The sequence below is a fragment of the Nyctibius grandis genome, chromosome 7 (genome assembly GCF_013368605.1).
Source record: "Nyctibius grandis isolate bNycGra1 chromosome 7, bNycGra1.pri, whole genome shotgun sequence".
NCBI lineage: Eukaryota > Metazoa > Chordata > Aves > Nyctibiiformes > Nyctibiidae > Nyctibius > Nyctibius grandis.
The window spans coordinates 40,630,968-40,655,134 of NC_090664.1; the positions used below are offsets into that span (position 1 = coordinate 40,630,968).

The window sequence follows — 24,167 nt, forward strand, 5'->3', positions numbered from 1 at the left end:
CGGCAGGGTGGAGTCGGCACAAGGCACCTCGCTGCCATCACCCCCCGAGGCACCTGCAGCCCCAGCACAGACTGCCCACAAGGCTCAGGTCTACCGTGAGCGCCCCCCCGCCCCTTCGGTGCCGGGTGCGGAGGACCTTCACGGCAGCCGCCGCTGCCCGCCTCGGTGCGGCACCTCCCCCGGCCCCCGCGGCGCCGCCCGCCCCGACCCAGGCAGGGGCCAGCGGCCGGCGGCGCAGCGCCTGCGGGTCGCGACCGCGGCAGCTCGGCGGAGCGCGCCCCGGGGGCGCCCACGGGAGACGCTCCCACCCAGGCGTGCCCGAGGCGCTCCCGCCCCTTCGCCTGCCGCCGCCTGGCGCAGACGCGCGCACTTACACACCCGCACTCTCACACTCACGCACATTCGCTCCGGCCGCCTGGGCTGCAGCTCGCCGTTCCTCGTCCGCCCCGCCGGTTCGCCTTCGCCATGGCAAGCCCCGGCTCCGGCTTCTGGCCCTTCGGGGCCGAGGAGGGCTCCGCGGCCGCCGAGAGCCCCGGCACAGGTAGGGGAGCGCCGAGCAGCCGGCCGGAACCGGCCCGACGGAGCTGCGGAGCTGCCGCGGCAGCGCTGCCCGGTCGCTGGAGACCCCTTTGTGGCAGCTCGACCGGCGGGACGGAGCGGCGAGGACAGACGGCGGCTCTAGCCCGGCCCGGGTCGGCTCGGCTGGGCAGGGGGTTCCTGGGGAGCAGTGCCGGGTGTCGGACGAGGCGCCCCCGGCCCGCGCCCGTCCCCACCGACCCTCCGCTCAATTTTCTCTTACAGCCAGAGCCTGGTGTCAAGTTGCCCAGAAGTTCACGGGTGGGATCGGAAACAAACTCTGCGGTAAGGGCAGGGAGGCCCCGGCCGCTCGCGGCGGAGGCGGCAAGGCTGCGCCCCCGCGGAGCGCTGGCGGGCGGCCGCGGGCCCTGCCCCGGGGTGGGCGGGGGGACTGGGGAGGAGGACGCGGTGCTGAGGCCGTGTGTCCGTGTCGTTGTCAAGCCCTGCTCTACGGAGATGGCGAGAAGCCCGTGGAAACCGGCGCCAGGGCAGCCCCGGGGGCAGCGGAGCCGCGGCCGGCCTGTACCTGCGACAAAAAACCCTGCGGCTGCCAGAAAGCGGAGGTGAATTACGCCTTTCTGCACTCAACAGGTAACGGCGCTCCCGGGCCACGCCGCGTCCCTCCGGCGAACAAAAAAACAGCGGTTCGTTCGGGAAATTGTCTGCGCCCGCGGTGCGTGGGGGTCGGGGGGGGGGGCCGACGGTGCGCGGCGGCTCCGCGGAGCCCCCCGGCCCCGGCCCGCTCCTGCGCCTCCCCGGCACCCGCGGGCGCTGGGCATTTCTCAAACCCGCCAAAAAAAAAACCAAAAAAACCAAACCCCAAACAAAAAAAAAACAGATGTCGGGAAAAAAGCAATGAAACCCCGGCGTGCTGGAGCCTGCAGGTTGCTCTTCCTAAGGAATACTGACAGCAGCGACCTTCTCGTTGAAGTCCCTGCGCTGTAATTAAGGTTTGAGGGGAGAAAGAGCGCACTCTTACTGATACATTTTAAGTCAGGGTATTTTTGCACTTCATCTTTTCTGACCTTGGCGGTAGCGTCTCCGCTACTAAACAGACCCCAGCTCCCCGTAGAAACGCGCTCGCCAGAAACGCTCCCGTTTGCACGGGAGAACCGGGGCGAGCTCTGCCCCCCCGGCCCCGCCGTGGGAGAGCTCCTGCGGGCGCCCTGCGCTTGTGCTGCTGCCTGTCGGACCGCTCCCGGGTTACCACACATTAGGGGGTTCCGCTACAGCTCGGCTTTGCCTCAGCCGTCGCACTTCAGTTTAAACAAAAGATGTGTGCGCGCTGCGAGACCGTGTGGCTTACTTGCATTGGAGAGTCACAGTGAAGGTATTTTATTGTAAGGCAAATGGCAGTTTTTAGAGTACTTCTTGTAGCATTTGTTTCCCAGTCTTTATTTTTCCTGAGATTCGTTATCCCTTTTTTCTTGTTTCCCAGCTCGCTCTCATTGTCTTAAAAACTGGTCTGAAATATGCTATGGGCAAAATTCGCTATTTTAAATAAGATATTAAAGCCTGTTATCTTTCAGAACATTTATTTAAAATACAGTCTTACCAGTTTTCTTTAAAATGAAAACAAAATCTATTTGTATTGAACACAGTGAAGAGGTTTCCAAAACATAAATGGGAGAAGCCGTTGCCCAAAATCTGTGTATATGGTCTTAAAACGAAGTTAACTTTTCATTTCTCCATTCCCAGATCTTCTGCCGGCATGCAACGGAGAAATAACAACTATGTCTTTCCTACAAGACGTTGTGGACATTTTACTTCAGTATGTGGTGAAAAGTTTTGATAGATCAACAAAAGTTATTGATTTCCATTACCCAAATGAGCTGCTCCAGGAATATAACTGGGAACTGGCAGACCAGCCACAAACCTTGGAAGAAATTCTGTTGAACTGCAGAACAACTCTGAAGTATGCAATCAAAACAGGTAAAAGCCATGCTCGTTTTTTACCCTCTGTGGTCTCGTACATTGATTAAGGGTGTCATTTCATTTTATCTTGAAACATTAAAGCTTGAAGCAGTGACTGTATTTTGTCAGTTCCAAGCAATTTCTAGCAGAGACAGAGATCCTTTTCCTAAATGATAAAATACCCCAGCAGCCCGGTCCCTGTAGCTGTCGGGACAGCATTGCAAACCCTTTCCGATTTCAAATTAATGCTCCGGTGCTCGGAGTTGCCGAGCGTGCCACTGAGCAGCCTTTTCACCACCTTTGCCACTTCCCTCCGTTGCTTTTTATATCCGTCTCGCATGTGGTGGCCTGGGGGTTTGCCCCTGGCTCCCTGCGGAGCGGGGTGCGGCGGGCGAGGAGCTCGGAGGCAGCCGGGGCGGGTGTGTGTGTGGGGTGTCCCTGTGGGGCAGCAGCGGGGACCAGCCCATTTAACAGCCAAAATCGCAATAAACATCCTGTAAATGGGAGCTCTGAGCGGCCATTTGCCGTGTCTCTCCTCTTACCTGCGGGACACAGAAATAGGAAAAAATGGCAGAACTGTGCCCAGGAGCATTGAGGGTTTTTTTTTAACTTTAGGCTCAAGCGATCGAAAGAAAGCCCGAAATGTTTTTAATAGCCTTTTGTTGTTGTTTTTCATTGGGGAGGGCAGGGATGGGTAGACTCCTGCATGTCTGGGACCCCCCCGTTAGACGTGCCCCCATGTGGGCTTCGTGGCGGGGCGGCAGCAGGGGCTCACCCACGCGTGGGGACACCCGCAGCTCCGCACCCGGGGCCACCTTAAATAAACTCCGGCGGAGCGAGCGAAAAGCGTAGGTACAATTAACGGCAGTGATTGAGAAATCATGTGGAGTGCAGGGAGCTCTTAGTGGGAATTTGAATTACAGAGAAATTGCTTTAAAATAAATGTGTAGCAATTACTGAAAGAGACAAAAGGCTGATTTGTGAATAGGGGTTGAGGGGAAAACAAAAAACAGGTTTTGTCACCTTCTGGGAACAGAACAGGCTGATCCCAGTAAAGATTGTGGGAGATCTGTGTAATCCTCCTCGTTTAGAGGTGGAAATGTCCAGCTGAATGTTTTTTTTATGCGCGAGTCGGGTGCTGTCAAAATGTCCGTAAAATATTGGAATAAATAGTTAGATAAATGATGTCCCCGGGAATAAAGTCGATCAGTCCAGTGATCCATGTGGTGTGTCTGGGTAGGGAATAGGAAACATATATTCACAGAATGCTGTGGAACACAGGATCTTAAGCGATTTTCGTTAATCTTTTTCTGTTACAGCATGTTTCACATAATGGACCTGTTTCATTTTGTGCATCCAGAAAAGACCCTTTAAAACAATGTTACCGTTTCTCTTCCTCTTCGTAAATATGTGAGGCTTTCCCTTCGTGGCATTTTTTATTTGTTTTGATGAAAATAATGTTTTCAAGGTCCGAGGACCGGTGCCGGGGGGCTGTGTGAGATGCAGCAGCGCGGTAGGGTTCGCCCGCGGGGCCGGGGGGCGCTGAGCCGCCTCGCTTGGCTGCCGCCACTCCTCGGCACCCCGGGGGCCTCCCCAGCCCAGGGGGGCTCACGAAACGCGTGGGTTTTACACCCGTAGCCCTTCGGCGTGTGCTTCAGAGTAAACTGCCTGAATTACCCTCAGAGGAAGGACAATGCGGTGAGGTTTGTGGCGGCGGGGGTCTGCCTCCGCTCCCACTGCAGGAGCCCTTTGGACACGGCCCCTCCTGGTCTGGGGGGGGCCTGGGCTGCGTTTGGCTGCAGGGACCCGGGAGGCTGATTAGAAAATAAATTGTATTGCTTAGATTAGCCTCACAGCTGGCTCCCCGAGACCCAGCACCTATCCCCGGTTGGGATTTGAGGAGCCGGATGGCTGATTTTTCAGCTGAGGGGCAGGTGTGGGATGCTCCCAGGTGTTAACCTGTGTGCCACGGCTTGCTGGGGTGCCCAGGGGAGCTGCACGTGGATTTCTGCCCCCGTATCAGCTACCGGCATCCACCCTTGGTGAGAACCTGAGAGAATATGAAAGGCAGTGTCTTTTACATTGCAGGGAAAGACAGATGCAAAGTTCGGTTCCTGTGCAGTGCTTGCCGGGGGAATTGAAATGCAAGCGTTTAAAAATGGCTTGGAAACCCCGGGAAGGGTGCGAGGTGCTGGCACGAGTCCCGCCTTGCTCCCTGGCAGGCCATGATGCCAGTACCAGGCCGTGTGTGTGGTGGGTGCTGCCAGCCGTGCTGTCCGGCTTTGCCTGGCCCTTGTCGTTGCGTCCCTGTTGAGGCTGCAGAGGCTGCGTGTTAGTGCTAGGGGATGTGTGAGCCTAAAACCAAGCGGGAGCAGGAGCATGTCTGAGAGGAGGAGGCGTGGGGCAAAGGCAACGTCCCCGTCCCTGGCCATCCCAGTTCTTTGCCCCAGCTCTTCCCCATTACCTCCTGATTTACTCTGGGATATGCATAAATATGTTGTATATTGCTAAACCAACCATTACGCAGTAATCTCCTATTTTCACATCTTCCCCCCCCTTCCCCGCACCCTGTCAGTCTGTTTTGCAGTCACCTCTTTGTTCGGTGACAACCACAACAAAGGATGTGTGTTGCAGGCAGATGGCACCCAGGTAGTGATTTTTGAGCATCTCTCCCAAACTCTTCCTTCCTGGCCAGTGGAGCTTGTCTTTTAAGCAAAGCCCCAATTTTCCGTGACCGTCTAGCTGAGGGAAGAGAGCTTGGGCATCACATGGACAGACAAACCCTCGCAGCTGAGGTTGGGGTCAGATGGGGCATTACGTTCTCTGCCGTTGCATGTGAAGGCCACGTTGCAGAAGGAAGGGCACTGAGCAGAGGGGGCCATGTTACGGGTGTAGGCGCGGGGGGCTCTGCCTGTATTAATGTCTCTGTAGGGGCACAGCACTGCTCCTCCCACCTCGCTCCAGGGTACGGCTGCCGTGACCCCTGCCTGCAGCTGGCCCTGGTCCTACAGTGGTTCCCAAAACAGGAGGTGTGCTGTGGGGTTTCCGTGAAGAAAGAAGCAGTGACAACCGGGCTGTCGTCTGGGGCTGGGTACAGGGCTGACGGAGAGCCGCCGAGACACTGCAGCTGCAAATAGGAATTCTCTTATTCCCCAGCTTTTCAGTGTGGATTTATTTCCAAAGCAGGAATTTTTCCGGCCTCTTCGAGCCTTCCTGTGGCCCACATTCACCAAAGGCTTTCAGCTCCTAATTTTCTGTTGCTTTCCAGCAGAATTTGGGAGCCCACTCGGAGCCTGGCTGTGAAATGGAACCCGAGCTATAAATACCAAAATCTCTCTCCAGATCCCATCGTCAGGGGAGATGCAGTCCTCTGTAGGCAGAGCTGCTGGCGCGGGATCGCGGTGGCTTTGGCAGTGGTGGCAGGACACACACGTGAGCGGGGAGGGGGGGCGCGAGGAGCAGATTCTGTTCATCCTGCTGGGTCTCAGCAGCATCCCTTGGCACTCGAGGGGGTTTGGCTGCTTGTCTGGGGCAGCGTGCACCAGGGGAAGGTGGCAGTGCCTATCTCCAGTGGGGAGGGCTCAGTGCAAAACATAGTCAGGCTGAATGGCAGCAGCGTGGGGCTCATCTCAGGTTAAGGGCATGGGGAGCTGGATTTTGCGTGTGTACGCCCCCGAGCCCCTTTTTCCCTGCTCTGGTCTGCCAGCACAGCCTGATTACTCTGCCTTTGTGTGCTGCAAGGTGGGAGCTGGGGAGCAATTCCCTGTGCTGTTCTGCCAGCCATGTGTCCACGCCTGATAAGAGGCCACCAGAGACCGAAGATAAGTTTTCTCTTCGTGCTGGGTCTGCATTTCCTCAGTCATCTTGCTCTATCTTTTGTTTTCCATGATGGCAATAACAGTACGTTGTCTGTGGGTCAGGACAGGTGTTTTCCAAGCAGAGGCTGCTGTTCCATGAGTCGGACAGCATTTAAGTGCTTGTGAACTATTCGTAATTTGTATCAGTAATTACGCCACTTAACAGAGGCTTGCAGGGAGCAACTAGTAAAAACTGAGTTTTAATGGTTGCTGGGTTTAACAGCACTAGGCACGTTTTTAAGAAAAAACTCTTATCAGGATTTTAGAAAAAAATCGGGAGCCAATTAGATTAACCAGGTACATGGACTATCAGCTCATTGAGTATGTTCTTGTCCATCATTCTGCTGGGGCAGCAGTACTGGTTTTCATGGGTTTTGTTTAAAATCACAGTTGCGAGCAGCCAGGCTATTTGTAATTGCAGTCTGACAGGGAAGAAATGACAAGGACCACCACCTTCCCTGCCATCTTCATACAATCGTCAGCCTTTGAGTCATGTGCAAAGCAGTCACCAAAATGTTCCATTTTCTCATTTCACCCTATTATAATCATTAGCCATTCATCACTGATGTTATATGTACTGGCAAGCTCTTCAGATGGTGTCTCGTGCACGCCTTTCAAACCTAGCCAGGCAAAAACACATCCAGTGACATGTGACACGCTAACGGGAGCAAACAGCTATTTTTGTGAGTCAGCGGTGTGCTAATTTTCAAGGCATATTGAGAGGATAATAGAGAATGTTGGAATTCATTATTCTGTGTTCAACGTAATTACCCTGATTTTACTGAGTTTGGAATGAGAAAGAAGAGAAATCCTGCCTTTTCCAAGAAATGTATTTATTGCTGTTTGCTTTGTTTCATACCTTGAAAGCACTTCCTTCTCTATAGAAATCCAGAGGTAAATATACTGTTCGGCACTGAGTAGTTTTATTCAGAGTCATCTGCCTTTTGATGACATTTTCCGTCTTATGCAGGGCATCCTAGATATTTTAATCAACTTTCAACTGGATTGGACATGGTTGGATTGGCAGCAGACTGGCTGACATCAGCAGCAAATACTAATATGTAAGTAGCAGATTTTTTTCCATAATAATATTTAATATATTTTTACACTTATACTCTAAAATATTAGCTGCTGTAGATGAATGAAAGAAAGAAAATACTTCTATGTTAAGGTTGCTGGAAAAACAATTGTCTGCTTCTTAAATGGTTGCTACAGCTATTTACATGAAGACTTTCAACATTGTCCTGTAGGCTGTCTTCTATAAAATTTCATCATACCAATACGATTTTGGTTTTGCTACCCTCACCAAAAATACACAGACAAAAATATTTTATCATTTTGCATGCATAACTATGTAAGATGAAAGATGTGCTAAGTGAACAGTTGCATTCATGTGGAGGGATTGTGTACAATTTATACTCAGAGCAGTTAGAGCCATTGCTTTCTCTAAGAAAGAGGTGCAGAATTTAAAGTCTGGGGTTTTTTTCACTTTGGGACTAGGAAGCATTTTTGTGCATTTGCTTAGTTTCATGCACTGTCTTGTCATCCTGAATAGGATTGCTGACGTGTAAGTTTCTAGACATGCACACAGGTTTTTGCAAGGCGAAGGTCTGGCTCTGCCCAGCAGCTCATGAATACAGGGCAGAGCCTTGAGCCTGGAAAAGGTGGGCAAGATTTGTTTCACTGAAATGGGTGGAAATGGGGTCTCAAGCACTCTCAGCATTTCTCCTTCTAGACATTTGACATCAAATCAGAAGGAAGATTATCAAAAGTATTGTAAAACAGAACTCTGCCCAGTGCAAGATAGAATATATTGTGGCTATAATGTAATGTAGTATTGGAAAAAGATGTGTTAGTGTTGTAGATGAAAGCATTAAATATGGACATTACTACATTTCAGGTTCACCTATGAAATTGCTCCAGTGTTTGTACTTTTGGAATATGTCACACTAAGGAAAATGAGAGACATGGTTGGCTGGCCAGGGGGCTGTGGCGATGGGATATTTTCACCTGGTACATGATATTTCAAGCTTTCTTTTTTTTTTCAGACTATACTATATGACATCCCCTGTAGTTAAAAGAGTAAACTTAACTAAATATGCATGTATGAGAGGACACTTGCTAATAACCACCAGTGGCCTCTTTGAGATAAAGTATTGCATGTTTACGAATTTCAGGGATGTGATTATGAGGGTCTGTTTGAGCAAATTACACTGCATTATGAGCAGCTGTAATGGCACATGGGAAACATAATCAGAAGAGACATTTGTCTTGCAGTTTCGCTTTGCCCCCACTTTTTATGTTTTACATGAAATAGACTATTGTATTAATAATGGAGGGAAGAAACACCACAACGCTCTCCATCGCTGCAGGGGAAGCTGGAGCAAAGAGGGAAAGACGTGGCATCCCTTTAAGTAATTTTAGTGGAGCCGGTAAGATCCTGCCAACATTACAGTATGCAGTTAGTTTTCCATGTGTGAGCTGGCCTGTTGAGCTCAGTGGGGGTACTTCAGTGGCTAGTTAATCTGAGTGCTTAAAGGCTCAGAAACCTGGTTCCTTCAGAGCAAGTCAATAAGGCAAAAAATGAGTGCGATTAACTGTAGAGAAATTGTTGACTCTGACAAACACTGCATTGTTAAGACTTTTTTTTTGTCATTCCACCTAGCCTTTTGATTTATACTCTTTGTCACCTCCTGTCTTACTCTGGAATTTCATTGCTAAACAATTTGGCCTATCTATGTTGCCGAATTGCAAAAAATTGAAAGAGTTGACATTGGGCGTAACATCTTGGCTTGTCAAAAGAGAAAAAACTGATTGCTGGTGGGGAAGGAGCCCTTCTGGAAAGAAAGTTCATTGACCTCATGGAGAGAGAAAGAGTGTTTGGACTATAAAGCAAAAGAAAGGCCTCACTGGTAACAGCCTAGGATGTTCAGCTCTCCAAGGGCATGAAAGACAAAGTTTATGCTGTGCTGAAGATCAGGCAAGGCTCATCTTCAGCTTCTCACATCTGAATGCACACATGGGAAGTGGTGCAGGAGTTTTGTCCTGGGCCTCTCCACAGAGGTGGAGAAAAAGATGAGAAGAATTTGCATTACTTCTTGTTGAGTCTTTATTTAGAAAGCACTGAGAGCAAAAGCTCTGACAGCCTTTACTGTAGTGCTTAGAGGTCCTCACCAAAACTGTGGCCTCCATCACACAGGTCAGCGTCTAAATATGTATCACGAGACCAGGACGTAAGCCAAAGTTTTTGGAAACTGGACAGTGGTTGGTTACTGTCCAATCCCTGGCCTGACTCAGTACAGCTGGTCTTCAGTTCCTCATCTTGCAGGCTTGAACCACAATACCCCTGCCGGGCTGGTCAAGGACCTAAGAGGGGAGAGAAGAGCAATAGCAATGCTGCTCAGCCCAGACCTGGTGGGCAGAGGCTCGGCACAGGCAGCAGGCGGAGGTGAAAGGCTCAGTGCGAGTGTGAGAGCTGCCCAAGTCACGCAAACTGTGCTTGAGATAGTGTGAGTCTGGAAAGGTGAACACCTCAGGAGGAACTGCCGTCCCTCCCGGGTCAGCGAGAGGTCCCTGCCTGGCCTGGGCGGCCAGGGTGTTGGCAGTGTGTCGGATGCTGGAGCTCACTTCATCAAGCTGAAACCTGCGTGGGGCTCTCTGGCAGGTGTGTACCTGTGCTGGCCCTTTGCACCTCTCATCTATTCTTTCTCTGCCATTTCTGGTTTGTGCAAAGTGCATCTTTCTAACTCACTCTCTTAAGGCAGCAATACCCAGCGTGCAGGTTCTGCTTTTTAGGCAGTAATCAAAATCATCTCTGTGCTGTCTTCTCATTTCAAACCGTCAGGGCTTCAGCTGTAGACCTTACTGTTGCGAAAAAAAGGTTCCCGATGTCACAGTTTCGAGCTGGGCTGGCTATTAAACTGATGGCAGACGCTCTCTATTAACCCTTTCCTCCCCTAGAAGGGGAGGAAAAGAGAAAAGGAAGAGAGACTTACAGGTTGGAAAGTTAAAACAGTTTTAATAAACTATAACAATGTAAAAGAGTATAATAACAGTAATGGAAATAATTAAATATATACAAATATATACAAAACCAAGATCGAGCTCCCCCAATGACGATCACGTCACCACCAGTGCTGCAGGGCAGGCTCCAGGAAGACCCGGACTGGATTCAGTGACAGACAGGAACTGGATTCAGGAACGCACGGATCAGGATCGAGGGCAGGAGAAAAACGGACAGAGTCCTCTTCGGATGCCGGCCATAGAAGAAGAGAGGGTGACCCTCGTGATCTCCCAGCTTTATACTGAGAATGACGTGTATGGGATGGAATACCTCGTTGGTCAGTTTTGGGTCACCTGTCCTGTCTACGTCTCCCCGCAAGCGCGAGTCTTCTACGGCCTTTCACTTGTGGACTATAAGGAATTTAGCAGTCACCTTGGTTTCTATAGGAATAAATATAAGCAAGAGCCTTTCTGCATAACATTCCTACCGTTACCTCAGTAATAACTATATAAACTTCGAGCGTTATCAATCCTAGAAGCAGACACTGTCTGCAAAACATGTAGTCAGCTTCAGAAAGTGCAGTTACTTAGAAGAAACTTAACTGAAAGGAAAAATCACTGAAAGGAAAATTGTTTCTGTTCTAGTCCAAACCAGGACATTGCTCTCTGCATTCTCTGGAATGAAATATAGAGTATCAGTACATGCAAAACATAAAGGACAGATTAGGTTTTCCAAATTCTGTAGGTGTGTTTTGTTGCCTGCAGTTAACTGTGAATGTAAACACAGCTGCAAAATTAAAGGCAGAATGCAGGCTTATTAATAAACTTAAGGTTAAATGGCTAGGTAATAAATATTAATAGGAAATCCTGGTATTGAAGAAACTTAACATTTCAGTCTTGATTCTTTTGACACTGAGCCAATGACTTTTGGCAAGATAGATAGGCCCAATTTCTTCAACCTGGACATGTTAGTTCAGTCACCTAAATCATCAACAGCAGCTGTTACATGACATCTGCATTTTTTAGGGACAGGTACCCAAACATTTCCTCGTAATCTCTACATTTCTTGTTTTGTCATTTGTGAAAAGAGGTGTAGAAATATGTGCATACTTATCAAGATAGTTGAAAGGGGAAGAAAAAGCCTGGTCTGTGCTGACCCCCATGCCAGCAGTGCCATTCCTCTATGGCATTTTCCCTTGGATTCACAGGAGAGCCAGTGAGGTCAGGGAAAGCCCAGAGCAGGGACAGCCTCACTATAAGAGCAGAGCTAGGACACTGATTAAAAACGAAGAGCACAGTTTCTGTGGGCTGTGGAACAGTACATGTATCTTCAGTGGGATAAATACAAATCTTACAAAAGTCAAAACGATGTTAAATTTGCCGGCGCATACACCCTGCTGGTGTAACATGGTGTAATGTCACTACAGAGCTACCTTGATCTGCTTAAAGGGTGGATTTTATCTTGTCTCACTTTGGCTGTCCAAGCACTGGGTGTCTACCCTGTGCTAGTAACAGCAGCTCCAATATATTCAAGGGAGAGGGGTGGATGTGTTTGCAGGGCAAGTCATCCCACCTGCCACAAGCAGCTACCTTAGGATGAGCTGAACCATCTTCTAGAATTGCCTGTCTTGTGCTCTTCATTCCATTTTTAGATGGATGAAGGTTGGGTTGGTTGAACTCTACCTCAGCTGCACTCTGACTTGTTCATTTAAAAGCCTAAGACCATTATCAATATACACCTTTGCTTTATATGAACATATGTGCATAAACATCAATATATAATCAAATCTGTATATATATATTTATAGTATATATACAGGATAAAACTGATGGATTTTACATATACATATTTCTCTGTGTGTGTGTGTTTATGTCCGTACATATGTAAAAGTACTCACACTCTGCCTCAGGTTCTGCATTATATTCCCATAGTGCTCATGCAGCATTGATCTATAACCAAACATTGTTCCACTGTAGACATAGAGGCTCAGTTTGTAAAAATCTCAAAAATGAGGAACGAAGTGCTTGTTTTTAATTTAAGCATTTGACAATTGAAATGTGGGAACAGAAGACTGTAGAGCTGTCATCTGATACCCACCTTGAAGTGGGTGAAATACCCACCTCGAAATTGATCTTTTAAGTCAATGTATGCCAGTGATTTTAAGGCTAGTGTTAGGGACATCTAATCTTTTTCCCTTGCCCCCATCAGAGGACAAATAAAAAGAAAAATTTTGTTAAAATGACCCTTTTCCCTTTCTCGTCCCTCCCCCCACTCTGGTTATCCAGAAGATAGTGTCTGCTGGGACTCACTGTGTGGGTTTCCTCGGAGCCAGGACCCTGATTTGGGAAGGGAGAGCACAGATTAAGTTGTGCTTGGAAGCCTCTTAGGAAGTTGCCTCGTGGTGGCATCAACTTAGGAGGTGGAACATAATGGGGATTATGTGTTGATGGCATATGAAAAGAGAAGACTGGGGACTAAAGGAGAAATAGTAACAAAAAAGAGGATGAAAGGAAACCCTAGTTATTTTTTGCAGCAGTACTTTTTGTATAAACTGTTATTTGGGTGTGGTAGGTCCTGTTATTACACAGCCCAGCTGTGAGGAGCATCAGGAAGAAGAATCTGCCATTAGGCAGAAACATTAACATTAGAGTTAGAAAAACTGTAGCAAGACTTGTCATTTGTTCTGCAATAATATTACAATGCATAGAAAAAGTAACAGTATATTACTGTGGACTCCAGGTGGTGCCATATCTAACATGTATGCTATGTTGATTGCACGTTTCAAGATGTTCCCAGAAGTTAAAGAAAAAGGAATGGCAGCTATTCCCAGACTGGTTGCCTTCACATCAGAACATGTATGTGTTTTTTGTTTTTTTCCTATCTGTTACTTCTGCTTGTATGATTGTATGATGAAGAAAATAAGTGAATGGGAATTTGTAGCCAACTGTCTTCATTTCTGTTACTCCTTCAGTAGGAATAAAAAAATGGGGAAGGGCTGGCTTTTTGATACATAGAGGGATGAGCTGTGCTGAAAAACAGCTTTTTCTGTGGCTGAAACCCAGGGAGAGCAGAATCTACAAACCACTGTGATTTTTTGGCTCTCCTTTGTGTCTGTATAAATGTCGATGTGAACGGTAAGGACCACATCAAACGGTGGGAGCTGAGCATCAGGCTTCTGCGCGTTCTACCAGGAGTGTCTTTTGTTCGGGTCACTCTGGGGGTACAGAAAATCACTGTGAATCAAAATGTTTTTAGCTGAAGCCACTCCTGCTGGTATATAATGAGAGGTTGAGAACAGACGTGAAGACAGTAGTGCGGAAATGCTGTGTGTGTGTACAGCAGAGCAGCTGTACGGTGGGGAACTGGGCTTTGCTGTGGGCTTCTGTCGTGAGCAAAGGCTTCAGCACACCGGGGTTCATCACAGGCACCCACGTGATCTGACAGTGCCAGAGGTGAGGGGGGGTGGGCACAGGAGACATCAGAGTGGTCCTCGTGGGAGAAACACAGAGTATTTTGCTCTGAACAGCCATACAGAAGTCCTGTTTCTGTCTGTAATGTGGGGGTTGTTTTGGGTTTATGGCCATTTAAACCTCCTTACAGCTTATAGTGGAGAATGCGTGTGCAGGAGGAAGGGGAGAAGGAAGGATTGTACCCAGGAGGGGCTGTGAGCTCTCTTTGGGCTTCATGGTCCCCTTCTAAATTTCTCTCCAGCTGGTGTGGGCTTGGCCAGAAAGGACTCTTTCATGGCTGGGGCTCAGCAAGACGCCATCCATGTTAGGTGACAACATTCTGCTGGCTGCCTTTTTTGACTTACCAGAGAATGTGTTTCCATTCTGTGCAAGTGTGAAGAGCAAAGTGTCCTAAAAACTGATCAGCAATGTCTGTGAGGAAATCCTTCTGAGGATGCCTTTCATGGCAACAGGATGAGATGCGATACACAGCTGCGGGCTCTGCGTTGCAAAATAATTGTCCCCAAAGCAGTCAGAGAGAAGGATATTCTACAAATGAGTAGCAACTCTCCAAAGTTGGCTGTACAGCTGGAAATGCATTATTTGCATGGAAGTTACAGACCTAATAAGTCTTGCAAATAAGGTTCAGCATGATTATTTAAAATAACACATCCTATTAATCATAAGAGAATTTCATTGTATTCATAGCAATGGAATGTTAAACAATGAACCAAATTGTGCAATCAGTCTCAAAATAATGAAATGAGCTTTAATAATTGTGTTTTCATGCCAGGGAAGAAGCAGTTCCCTTAGCAAATTAAAACATTCCAAAATCAAATACACTAGCAAATCCATAGAACAGCATCTGAAATCCCTTACATTTTAAAAGTATCTTGAAATTGCAGTTTTGTTCATTCCTCAATCAAGTTTTTTATAAAGTATGTGATGGCACATCTTCTAGGGAAGTTAAGAAACCACACTATGTGAAGACAGGACCCTTTAACCCTTAATTGCCCAAAGGATATGGTATCAGGGTTGAACCCTCAAAATAGCAGAGGCTGTTACAGGAAGTGCAGAGGCCTAGCAGTACAGTCCGTTTTTAGATAGGAAATGTCATGCAGAACCTGAATAGACACTGAGATACAAGAATGTCAGTGGCAATTACAGAGACTTGGTGGGACACCTCGCATGACTGGAATGTGGTCATGGATGGCTATGTCCTGTTCACGAAAGACAGGCCACTAAGGAGAGGTGGTGGAGTTGCTCTTTATGTGAGTGAGCAGCTAGAATGTATTGAGTTCTGTCCAGGGGCGGATCAGGAGCGAGTTGAGAGTTTGTGGGTGCGAATTAAGGGGCAGGCTGGCAGGGGTGATACTGTTGTGTGTGTCTATTACAGGCCACCGGATCAGGATGAGGAGGGTGGTGAGGCCTTCTACAGTCAGCTGAGAGCAGTCTCTCAATTACAGGGCCTGGTTGTCATGGGGGATTTCAACTACCCTGATATTTGCTGGGAGGCCTACTCAGCCAGCCATCCTCAGTCCAGGAGGTTCCTCCAGTGCATTGATGATAACTTTCTGATGCAAATGGTGGATGAGCCAACTAGGAGAGGAGCGTTGCTGGATCTTGTTCTCGCTAACAAGGAGGGTCTGGTTGAAGCGGTGAAGGTTGAGGGCAGCCTTGGTTGTAGTGACCATGAGATGGTAGAGTTCAGGATCTCATGCGGCAGGAACAGAATAGCTAGCAGAATTACAACCCTGGACTTCAGGAGGGCCAACTTTGGCTTTTCAAGCAATTGCTAGGGGAAATCCCATGGGACAGGGTACTAGAAGGTAAGGGGGCCCAAGATAGTTGGTTAGCATTCAAGGACTGCTTCTTCCGAGCTCAGGATCAGAGCATCCCAACAAGTAGGAAGTCAAGGAAGGGTACCAGGAGACCTGCATGGTTAAACAGGGAACTGCTGGGCAAACTCAAGTGGAAGAAGAGGGTGTACAGATCATGGAAGGAGGGGCTGGCCACTTGGGAGGAAGATAAGTCTGTTGTCAGAGGATGTAGGGAGGCAACTAGGAAAGCTAAGGCCTCCTTGGAATTAAACCTTGCAAGAGAGGTCAAGGACAACAGAAAGGGCTTCTTCAAATACATTGCAGGTAAAGCCAACCCTAGAGGCAATGTAGGCCCACTGATGAATGAGGTGGGTGCCCTGGAGACAGAGGATAAAAAGAAGGCGGAGTTACTGAATGCCTTCTTTGCCTCTGTCTATACTGCTGGAGGCTGTCCTGAGGAGCCCCGGACCCCTGAGGCCCCAGAAGAAGTCAGGATAGAGGAGGAATCTGTCTTGGTTGATGAGGGCTGGGTCAGGGATTAATTAGGGGTCAATTAAGCAATCTGGACGTCCATAAATCCATGGGCCCTGATGGGATGCACCCGCGGGTGCTGAGGGAGCTGGCGGAAGTCATTGCTAGGCCACTCTCCATCATCTTTGCTAAGTCGTGGGCAACAGGAGAGGTGCCTGAGGACTGGAGGAAAGCGAATGTCACTCCAGTCTTCAAAAAGGGCAAGAAGGAGGACCCGGGGAACTATAGACCAGTCAGCCTCACCTCCATCCCCGGAAAGGTGATGGAACAACTTGTTCTTGATGCTGTCTCTAGGCACATCAAGGATAGGGGGATCATTAGGGGCACTCAGCATGGCTTCACCAAGGGGAAGTCATGCTTAACCAACCTGATAGCCTTTTATGAGGACATAACCTGGTGGATAGATGATGGTAAAGCTGTGGATGTGGTCTATCTTGATTGCAGCAAAGCGTTTGACACGGTCTCCCACAGCATCCTCGCAGCTAAACTGGGGAAGTGTGGTCTGGATGATTGGGTAGTGAGGTGGATTGTGAACTGGCTGAAGGAAAGAAGCCAGAGAGTGGTGGTCAATGGGACTGAGTCCAGTTGGAGGCCTGTGTCTAGCGGAGTCCCTCAAGGGTCGGTACTGGGACCAGTACTATTCAATATATTCATTAATGACTTGCATGAGGGAATAGAGTGCACTGTCAGCAAGTTCGCTGATGACACCAAACTGGGAGGAGTGGTTGACACACGGGAAGGCTGCGCAGCCATTCAGAGAGACCTGGACAGGCTGGAGAGTTGGGCAGGGAGAAATTTAATGAAATATAACAAGGGCAAGTGTAGAGTCCTGCATCTGGGCAAGAACAACCCCATGTATGAGTACAAGTTGGGGACAGACCTGTTGGAGAGCAGCGTAGGGGAAAGGGACCTGGGGGTCCTAGTGGACAGCAGGATGACCATGAGCCAGCAATGTGCCTTTGTGGCCAAGAAGGCCAATGGCATCCTGGGGTGTATTAGAAGGGGTGTGGTCAGCAGGTCGAGAGAGGTTCTCCTCCCCCTCTACTCTGCCCTGGTGAGGCCGCATCTGGAATATTGTGTCCAGTTCTGGGCCCCTCAGTTCAAGAAGGACAGGGAACTGCTAGAGAGAGTCCAGCGCAGAGCCACAAAGATGATTAAGGGAGTGGAACATCTCCCTTATGAGGAGAGGCTGAGGGAGCTGGGTCTCTTTATCTTGGAGAAGAGGAGACTGAGGGGTGACCTCATTAATGTTTATAAATATGTAAAGGGCAAGTGTCATGAGGATGGAGCCAGGCTCTTCTCGGTGACATCCCTTGACAGGACAAGGGGCAATGGGTGCAAGCTGGAACACAGGAGGTTCCACATAAATATGAGGAAAAACTTCTTTACAGTGAGGGTAACTGAACACTGGAACAGGCTGCCCGGAGAGGTTGTGGAGTCTCCTTCTCTGGAGACATTCAAAACCCGCCTGGACGCGTTCCTGTGTGATATGGTCTAGGTAATCCTGCTCCGGCAGGGGGTTTGGACTAGATGATCTTTTGAGGTCCCTTCCAATCCCTAACATTCTGTGATTCTGTGATTTGTCTTATTTAGCGTGTCATGGTGATCTACTTTTAGACTCCCCAGTCTGATTCTGGTTTCTCTCTGCCACAGTTGGATGCTCTTGTAAGATGATGGCTGTGGAACAAACTACTAATGAGATGCTTAATTTCCCCATACTCTGCACATGTGGCATGATAGTAAACAAAGCTTAAAGTTATTGTATGTGTTTAGAAACTTGGAGACTTTTGTTTCAAAATACTCAAGTCAGAAGCAAAGATTCCAATATCAGCAATTCTCAGACAAGAATTTCAGCATCACAGACCAGACTATTTTAATTTCTGCTGATCTAGAGCATCCATTACTATAAATGAATGAAGTTACTCCACAATTGCCACCAATATTACTGTAATCGGAATCTGGACTCAGTCTGATGCCACGATAGGTTCAGCTGCCAGCAGGGGAGAAGGGAAGGGAGGAGTAATTCACAGCTCCTAAGTAATTACCTTGCTAATTTAGGAGTGCATCATGTTCCTAAATTAGGAGCCTCACTCTGCACAATCAGTGAAGAGAGGCGCCTCTGGAGGGAAACTCGGAGCATCCAAATTAGGAACCTAAATATTCCTTAATTTAGATGTTCTAAATCACCTTTGGGAGGGGTTCACCTACTTCTGTGCATTGCCCATATACAGAGATCAGCCTCCTGACACATACAACCTACATTAGGTGCCTAAAATAGGTTATGTGACTATTCCAACTGTGCATGTTCCCAGTAAGCAGATTTTCTCTGAGCTGTTCAGTAGGACCGTGACTTGTATCTCACTCTGCTTCTGTTTATTTCTGTTTCACCGGTAGTGGTGAAGTACACTATAACTGCTTAGGTCGGTCTTGGCCCAGGTGTAATTTCACTGAGATGCACTTGCTCAGGACTTAATTCAATCCACTGTATTCACCAGTGCATCATTAGTGGTTCTTTTGTCTGCACTGGTGCAGGAGCAGAGTGATGTCCTTCAGGGCAGCTGTTCTGGACTGCATGTGACGCAGGAGTGACTCAGAGGGGTAGAAGTGATGGATGCCGGTTGTAAAAACCTATTTTAGTCTATCATTTCAAACACAATGAAAAATCTAAGATGAAGGCCTCCTCGTGTGTCCCAGTGCATCAGCTTTAGGCTGCTCTGAGTGTTCCGCTGAGCACGTCCCTTTTTCAGTGTGGAGGAATCTGCTGAAAGGAAGAGCTGCCTTCTCAGAATATTTTCATTGATCCATTTGTCTATAAGACAAGTCTCACTGAATTTTAACCCATTCCCTGTTGTGATTTTGACCTGGCCAACTAGCACTCTCTTCGATAGCATCCAGCAGTAGCTGGGAATAGCATCAAGCAGGGATCACCCCTAGCAGGCGAAAAGGACGAAGTCTTTGTACTCTGAGGAGGAAAGGGGTGCAGAGGGGTAAAGTTTAGCTGTAGAGAACTAGTTGGGTTCAGGTTACAAAACAGTCTGTGGCCTTTTTTATTTAATAGTATAAAAATAGCTGAAGAGGCTTGCAGCTTTTACATGGACTTGATGTTTAATTGGAGGCTATACAGACAAAATCCACAGTTCAGGGAATGAAAAAAACCTGGGCATAATTGGAAAGACATTGAAATTTCTTCATCTCTGCTGTTCTCCAACCCAGCGAGACTGTGCTCATGTGGTCCATACCAGCTTTCCTAATTTCCCACCTGCTCTAGCAGCTGCCACAAGGAGAAACGCCTTGTCAGGTGCTCACCAGGGAAATAGCAAGACAACTCCTGTCTTAGTTTTGGAAGAGAAACCACAGAGTACGAACTGGCAGTTCACCCAGTTAGAGAGCCAGGGGGCGCAGAGAGGGTGTCTCTGCCTCTGGCATCCCACCATCTGCACTTCTTTCAAGGTGAAGCAGCTCCTGCACGAGGCTTCACTGGGAGTACATCTCCATCAGCCCCTGACTGTGAAGGGAGGGTCTGTTGGCAGCTCAGGTACAAGGTGTCAGCATTGTAGACAGCTGGATGTACTCAGAGGGACCTTGTTCTCTGGAGGAGCACTGGGAGCATCTGTGAGAAGTGGCTTGTCTGTGGTGGTAGGAGAGCACCATCACAGCCATAGCACAGACAGCATCCACACATCAATTAGATCAGAGGAGGCAGTCTGCAATAAATCACCACTTCAGTTTCTTGCACGCTAATTTCCCCTCGTGGACAAGCCCCATTACTTGCTGGGAATACAGCAAACTACACCAGTAGCTGTGGGAGAAGGGTGGCTTTGGCAAAGTTTTTGTCTGAACAGTTTCTGGAATCTAAAATGGAGGTTCTTGGCTCTGAGACAGAAGGAAATAAAAAAGTGACTCCTGTCTCAAAGCAGAGAGCCCGACAGACCTCTGTTTCACACAGCCTGTGGAAGATTTTGGTTTGGTTTCTGTGCAGAATGAAAAGCTGATCTCTAGTCCCACCACTTTGTGGCACGTAGCATTGCCCTCTAGCCAGGCTACTTAGGAGGCAGTTTCCAGGACTGGCACCTGCAAGAAGCAGTGCAAGGGGTGACCTGTGTGGTGAGGCTTCCAGGGAAAGATTTCAGGGGCCTGGAGATCATGTTTTCCATTTGGTGGCATAAATTAGGAAGCCGTAAGTTATACACTTAAGCATATAGAGTAAGTAGAGAGTGTGTTTGTTTCCACCTGAGGAAACTAAAAATCAAACTCACGGTTTCACACAGTCTTTCTTTGCGTTAGCTAATGCATAATAACCAGAAAAGTATTGCTTGGTGGCATGTGAAGCCGGAGGGAAACAGTGAAAAAGTTAGTCTTATTTGAGGAGCAACTTAATTCAAGTAACTCCATTCAAATCACAGCAAAACTGTTTTCCAGAAAAGCAGTGCTCTAGGGTAGCCTGTCACAAAGGAGGCATTCGTCATTTGGGTCTAATCCTTCATCTGGTCGATATGTCGTGACTTTTACAGTGCCACAGGATCCTCCTGAACTCAATACAACATTTCTCATCCACAGATAATGCTGTAAAACTATCCGCACTGGAAAAAAACAAGTTGTGAGTCTTGCTGGATTAGAAAAGCAGTGTGAAGTTATGTATTTCAAAACTGTAAAAGATGGAAATATTGTATGTTGTGCAGAAACAGTAATATATTCATTTCTCCCCTGACATTAACAAATAACTCTAAAAATTGAATACCGATAGCTAAAGGAAACAATAGTAAACATATATATCATTACAGTGTATTTTAAAATGTGATGGGACACAGTATACTCTTTGTAGATAATTGAAGGAAAAGCTATAGCTTACAATGAGACATTAAAAATAGGATTCATGTAACTTAACTTTAATCACGTAAAGTGTAAACATTTAATCTGAGTTAGTCTATGCACTTTTTATAGCCGATAGAAAGAAAGCGAGATCTGCACAAGACAACTCATCCTAGTCTAAAATGGATGCCAGAGCCTCAGGGGTGAGGTGCCTTCCAGAGGTACCTTTTCTTTCCCACTATGGAGGGAGCCCGGACAGCAAGCCTAGACCAGATACACATTTTTAGATGATTACAATTAAGTGAGAAGTAGCCCAGCCTATACATCCAGGGATCCAACATTGTTCAAAGCCCAGGGGAGATGGAGAGGAAAGCGTTTGCACCTCCTTTGCTGGCATGTGGCTGATGGGGTGAGACTAGGGGTCCAGGTCTGCAGAGCATCGTGGTGCCAGCAACTAAACCTGCAGACCCTGGAGAGGTTTTGGCTGCTGAATGGCTCGGCTTGCTCAGCATCTGGGAGCTCACTCCTGATGAGCTCCTTCCACAAAGCTTGTGCCACTCTGGATTTATGTGAGCAGGGAGAAACTGCAATCTGAAAAAACAGCCATGGCCTTTGGCGCTCACGGCATTAGGATGGTTCTTCCTGACAATTAATTCAGCAAGCTATGAAAATAAAAGCATCTGTATATTGAAGCACTGTTCGTTTAAGGTAACAGTGCCATACTTTTCAGCATCATAACATTTTTAATTCTTCTAATTTTTTCCAAAAGACCTATTCATTATTGCACCTGTAATAAATTTACAATGTGTTTTTACTTTGCAAAGCTAACTATGAATAAATAGCTATAAGGCAAACAAACTTATTCCTAACAGCATTTGAAATTTTAGACAAAGGGAAGATTCCCCTGGCTCAAGATCACCATTTTTTTTTTCCTGACTAGTAATATAGTTTTGTCACTAATATTACTAATACTCTATGCCTTCTCCTTCACCATTGAATTTTAACCACATTTCAGACACAAATTGAGGTTCCTGTCTATTGGGGATGTATTTGTAGTCTTCCGTGCACCCATTTGCAGTGCAGCACTGCATGAAGGGAGGGAGGCAGGAAGCCGCGGTGACAGCTCGCTCCCACCTGCGTGTCCTCCTGGCAAGCACAGGACAGTGGTGAAACTCTGGTTCTGCTGGCTTCTCGTAGCCTGGTTTTTCCTTCAGGACTGTCATCAGGCAGTCTACCCGGTCCTCCCTTTTTGACCCTGGTTCTCCCACTGTAAGACTTTTGGATTCATGAAAGTTGGATTCATCCCACTTTTGGATTCATGAAAGGCAGGTCCTGCTTGACCAACCTGGTCTCCTTCTATGACAAAGTGACCCGCTTAGTAGATGAGGGCAGGGCTGTGGATGTAGTCTATCTAGACTTCAGTAAGGCATTCGACACTGTCTCCCACAGCATCCTCCTAGACAAACTGGCTGCCCAGGGCTTGGATGGGTGGACTCTTAAATGGGTTAAAAACTGGCTGGATGGCCGAGCCCAGAGAGTGGTGGTGAATGGGGCAAAGTCCAACTGGCGGCCGGTCACTAGTGGTGTTCCCCAGGGCTCAGTTCTGGAGCCGGTGCTGTTCAATATCTTTATAGATGATCTAGACGTAGGGATTGAGTGCACCCTCAGTAAATTTGCAGATGACACCAAGCTGGGTGGGAGTGTCGATCTGCTGGAGGGTAGGAAGGCCCTACAGAGGGATTTGGACAGGTTAGATAGATGGGCCGAGACCAACGGCATGAGGTTCAACAAGAACAAGTGCCGGGTCTTACACTTCGGCCACAACAACCCCATGCAGCTCTACAGGCTGGGGGAAGAGTGGTTAGAAAGCGGCCCAGTGGAAAGAGACCTGGGGGTGCTGATCGACAGCTGGCTAAACATGAGCCAGCAGTGTGCCCAGGTGGCCAAGAAGGCCAATGGCATCCTGGCCCCTATTAGGAATAGTGTAGCCAGCGGGTCTAGGGAAGTGATTGTCCCTCTCTACTCGGCACTGGTGAGGCCGCATCTTGAGTACTGTGTTCAGTTCTGGGCCCCGCACTTCAAGAAAGATGTTGAGGTGTTGGAGCGAGTCCAGAGGAGGGCGACCAAGCTGGTGAAGGGTCTGGAGGGTCTGACCTACGAGGAACGGCTGAGGGAGCTGGGGTTGTTTAGCCTGGAGAAGAGGAGGCTCCGAGGTGACCTTATTGCAGTCTACAACTACCTGAAGGGAGGTTGTAGTGGAGTGGGAGTTGGCCTCTTCTCCCGGGCAACTAGCGATAGGACAAGAGGGCACAGCCTCAAGCTTCACCAGGGGAGGTTCAGGTTGGACATTAGGAAGAATTTCTTTACAGAAAGGGTTATTAGACATTGGAATGGGCTGCCCAGGGAGGTGGTAGAGTCACCATCTCTGGATGTGTTTAAGAAAAGACTGGACATGGCACTTAGTGCCATGGTCTAGTTGACAGGGTGGTGTCAGGGCAACGGTTGGACTCGATGATCCCTGAGGTCTCTTCCAACCTGGTTGATTCTGTGATTCTGTGTGATTCTGTGACTTCAGATCTGTGTTAACTCCTGCATGGCTGTGTCGTGAAAGATGGTGTTCAAGCTTATTTCCTTGCATGGCCGAACAGCCCGTAGCCCCCATATACCCAAAGGGGTCACAATTAATGTCCTTCCCTGTTAGCCCAGCTGAATCTGTCAGTAGTTCTGTCTAACCAGGCTTATTTCTGCAAACCTTTCCTTCTCTTTGACCTTTATATTTTTCTATGTTTATATTACACAGGCAATCAAATTTTCAGCACCATCCCAGAAATATTAACACAAAGTTTAATAGTCATCATCATTATGAAAGTTTTCTTTGCTTTTAAAACTGTATTTTTTCCATTTTTACCTTCATCTTGTCTCTTTTAGAGCCTCTCAGGCAGTTGGAGTGATTCCTCTGATGTTACCCTGAGACACAAAAACATAACAGCAGTCGTATATCTGTGACTGTACACAGAATTGAGCAATTTCATATTCAAAGTTTGTTTAGAAATTGTAATTGCATTTGTCCTTCTGTGCACAGACTTCTGTATTTCTTCCCAATTTGTCCCTAAACCTGTTTTGGTTCCTGACCGCTGAATTCCCTTCAGTCTGTAAAAAGCCTCCGGGCAACTGAGCTATCAGCACTACATCATTTTTTTCCCCCGTG

The 24,167-nt window shown here is 47.9% G+C and overlaps 1 protein-coding gene across 1 annotated transcript in view; it reads left to right on the top strand.

Annotated features, from left to right (window-relative positions):
• Positions 1-465: 465 nt before the first annotated feature.
• Positions 466-24,167, top strand: part of GAD2 (glutamate decarboxylase 2) — a 49,345-nt gene continuing 25,643 nt past the window's right edge. Inside the window, exons 1-7 of the mRNA XM_068404766.1 lie at positions 466-541; positions 802-861; positions 1,018-1,167; positions 2,275-2,508; positions 7,318-7,408; positions 8,248-8,360; positions 13,090-13,205. Coding sequence (XP_068260867.1) covers positions 466-541; positions 802-861; positions 1,018-1,167; positions 2,275-2,508; positions 7,318-7,408; positions 8,248-8,360; positions 13,090-13,205 — 840 coding nt within the window. The remainder of the gene's footprint in view (positions 542-801; positions 862-1,017; positions 1,168-2,274; positions 2,509-7,317; positions 7,409-8,247; positions 8,361-13,089; positions 13,206-24,167) is intronic.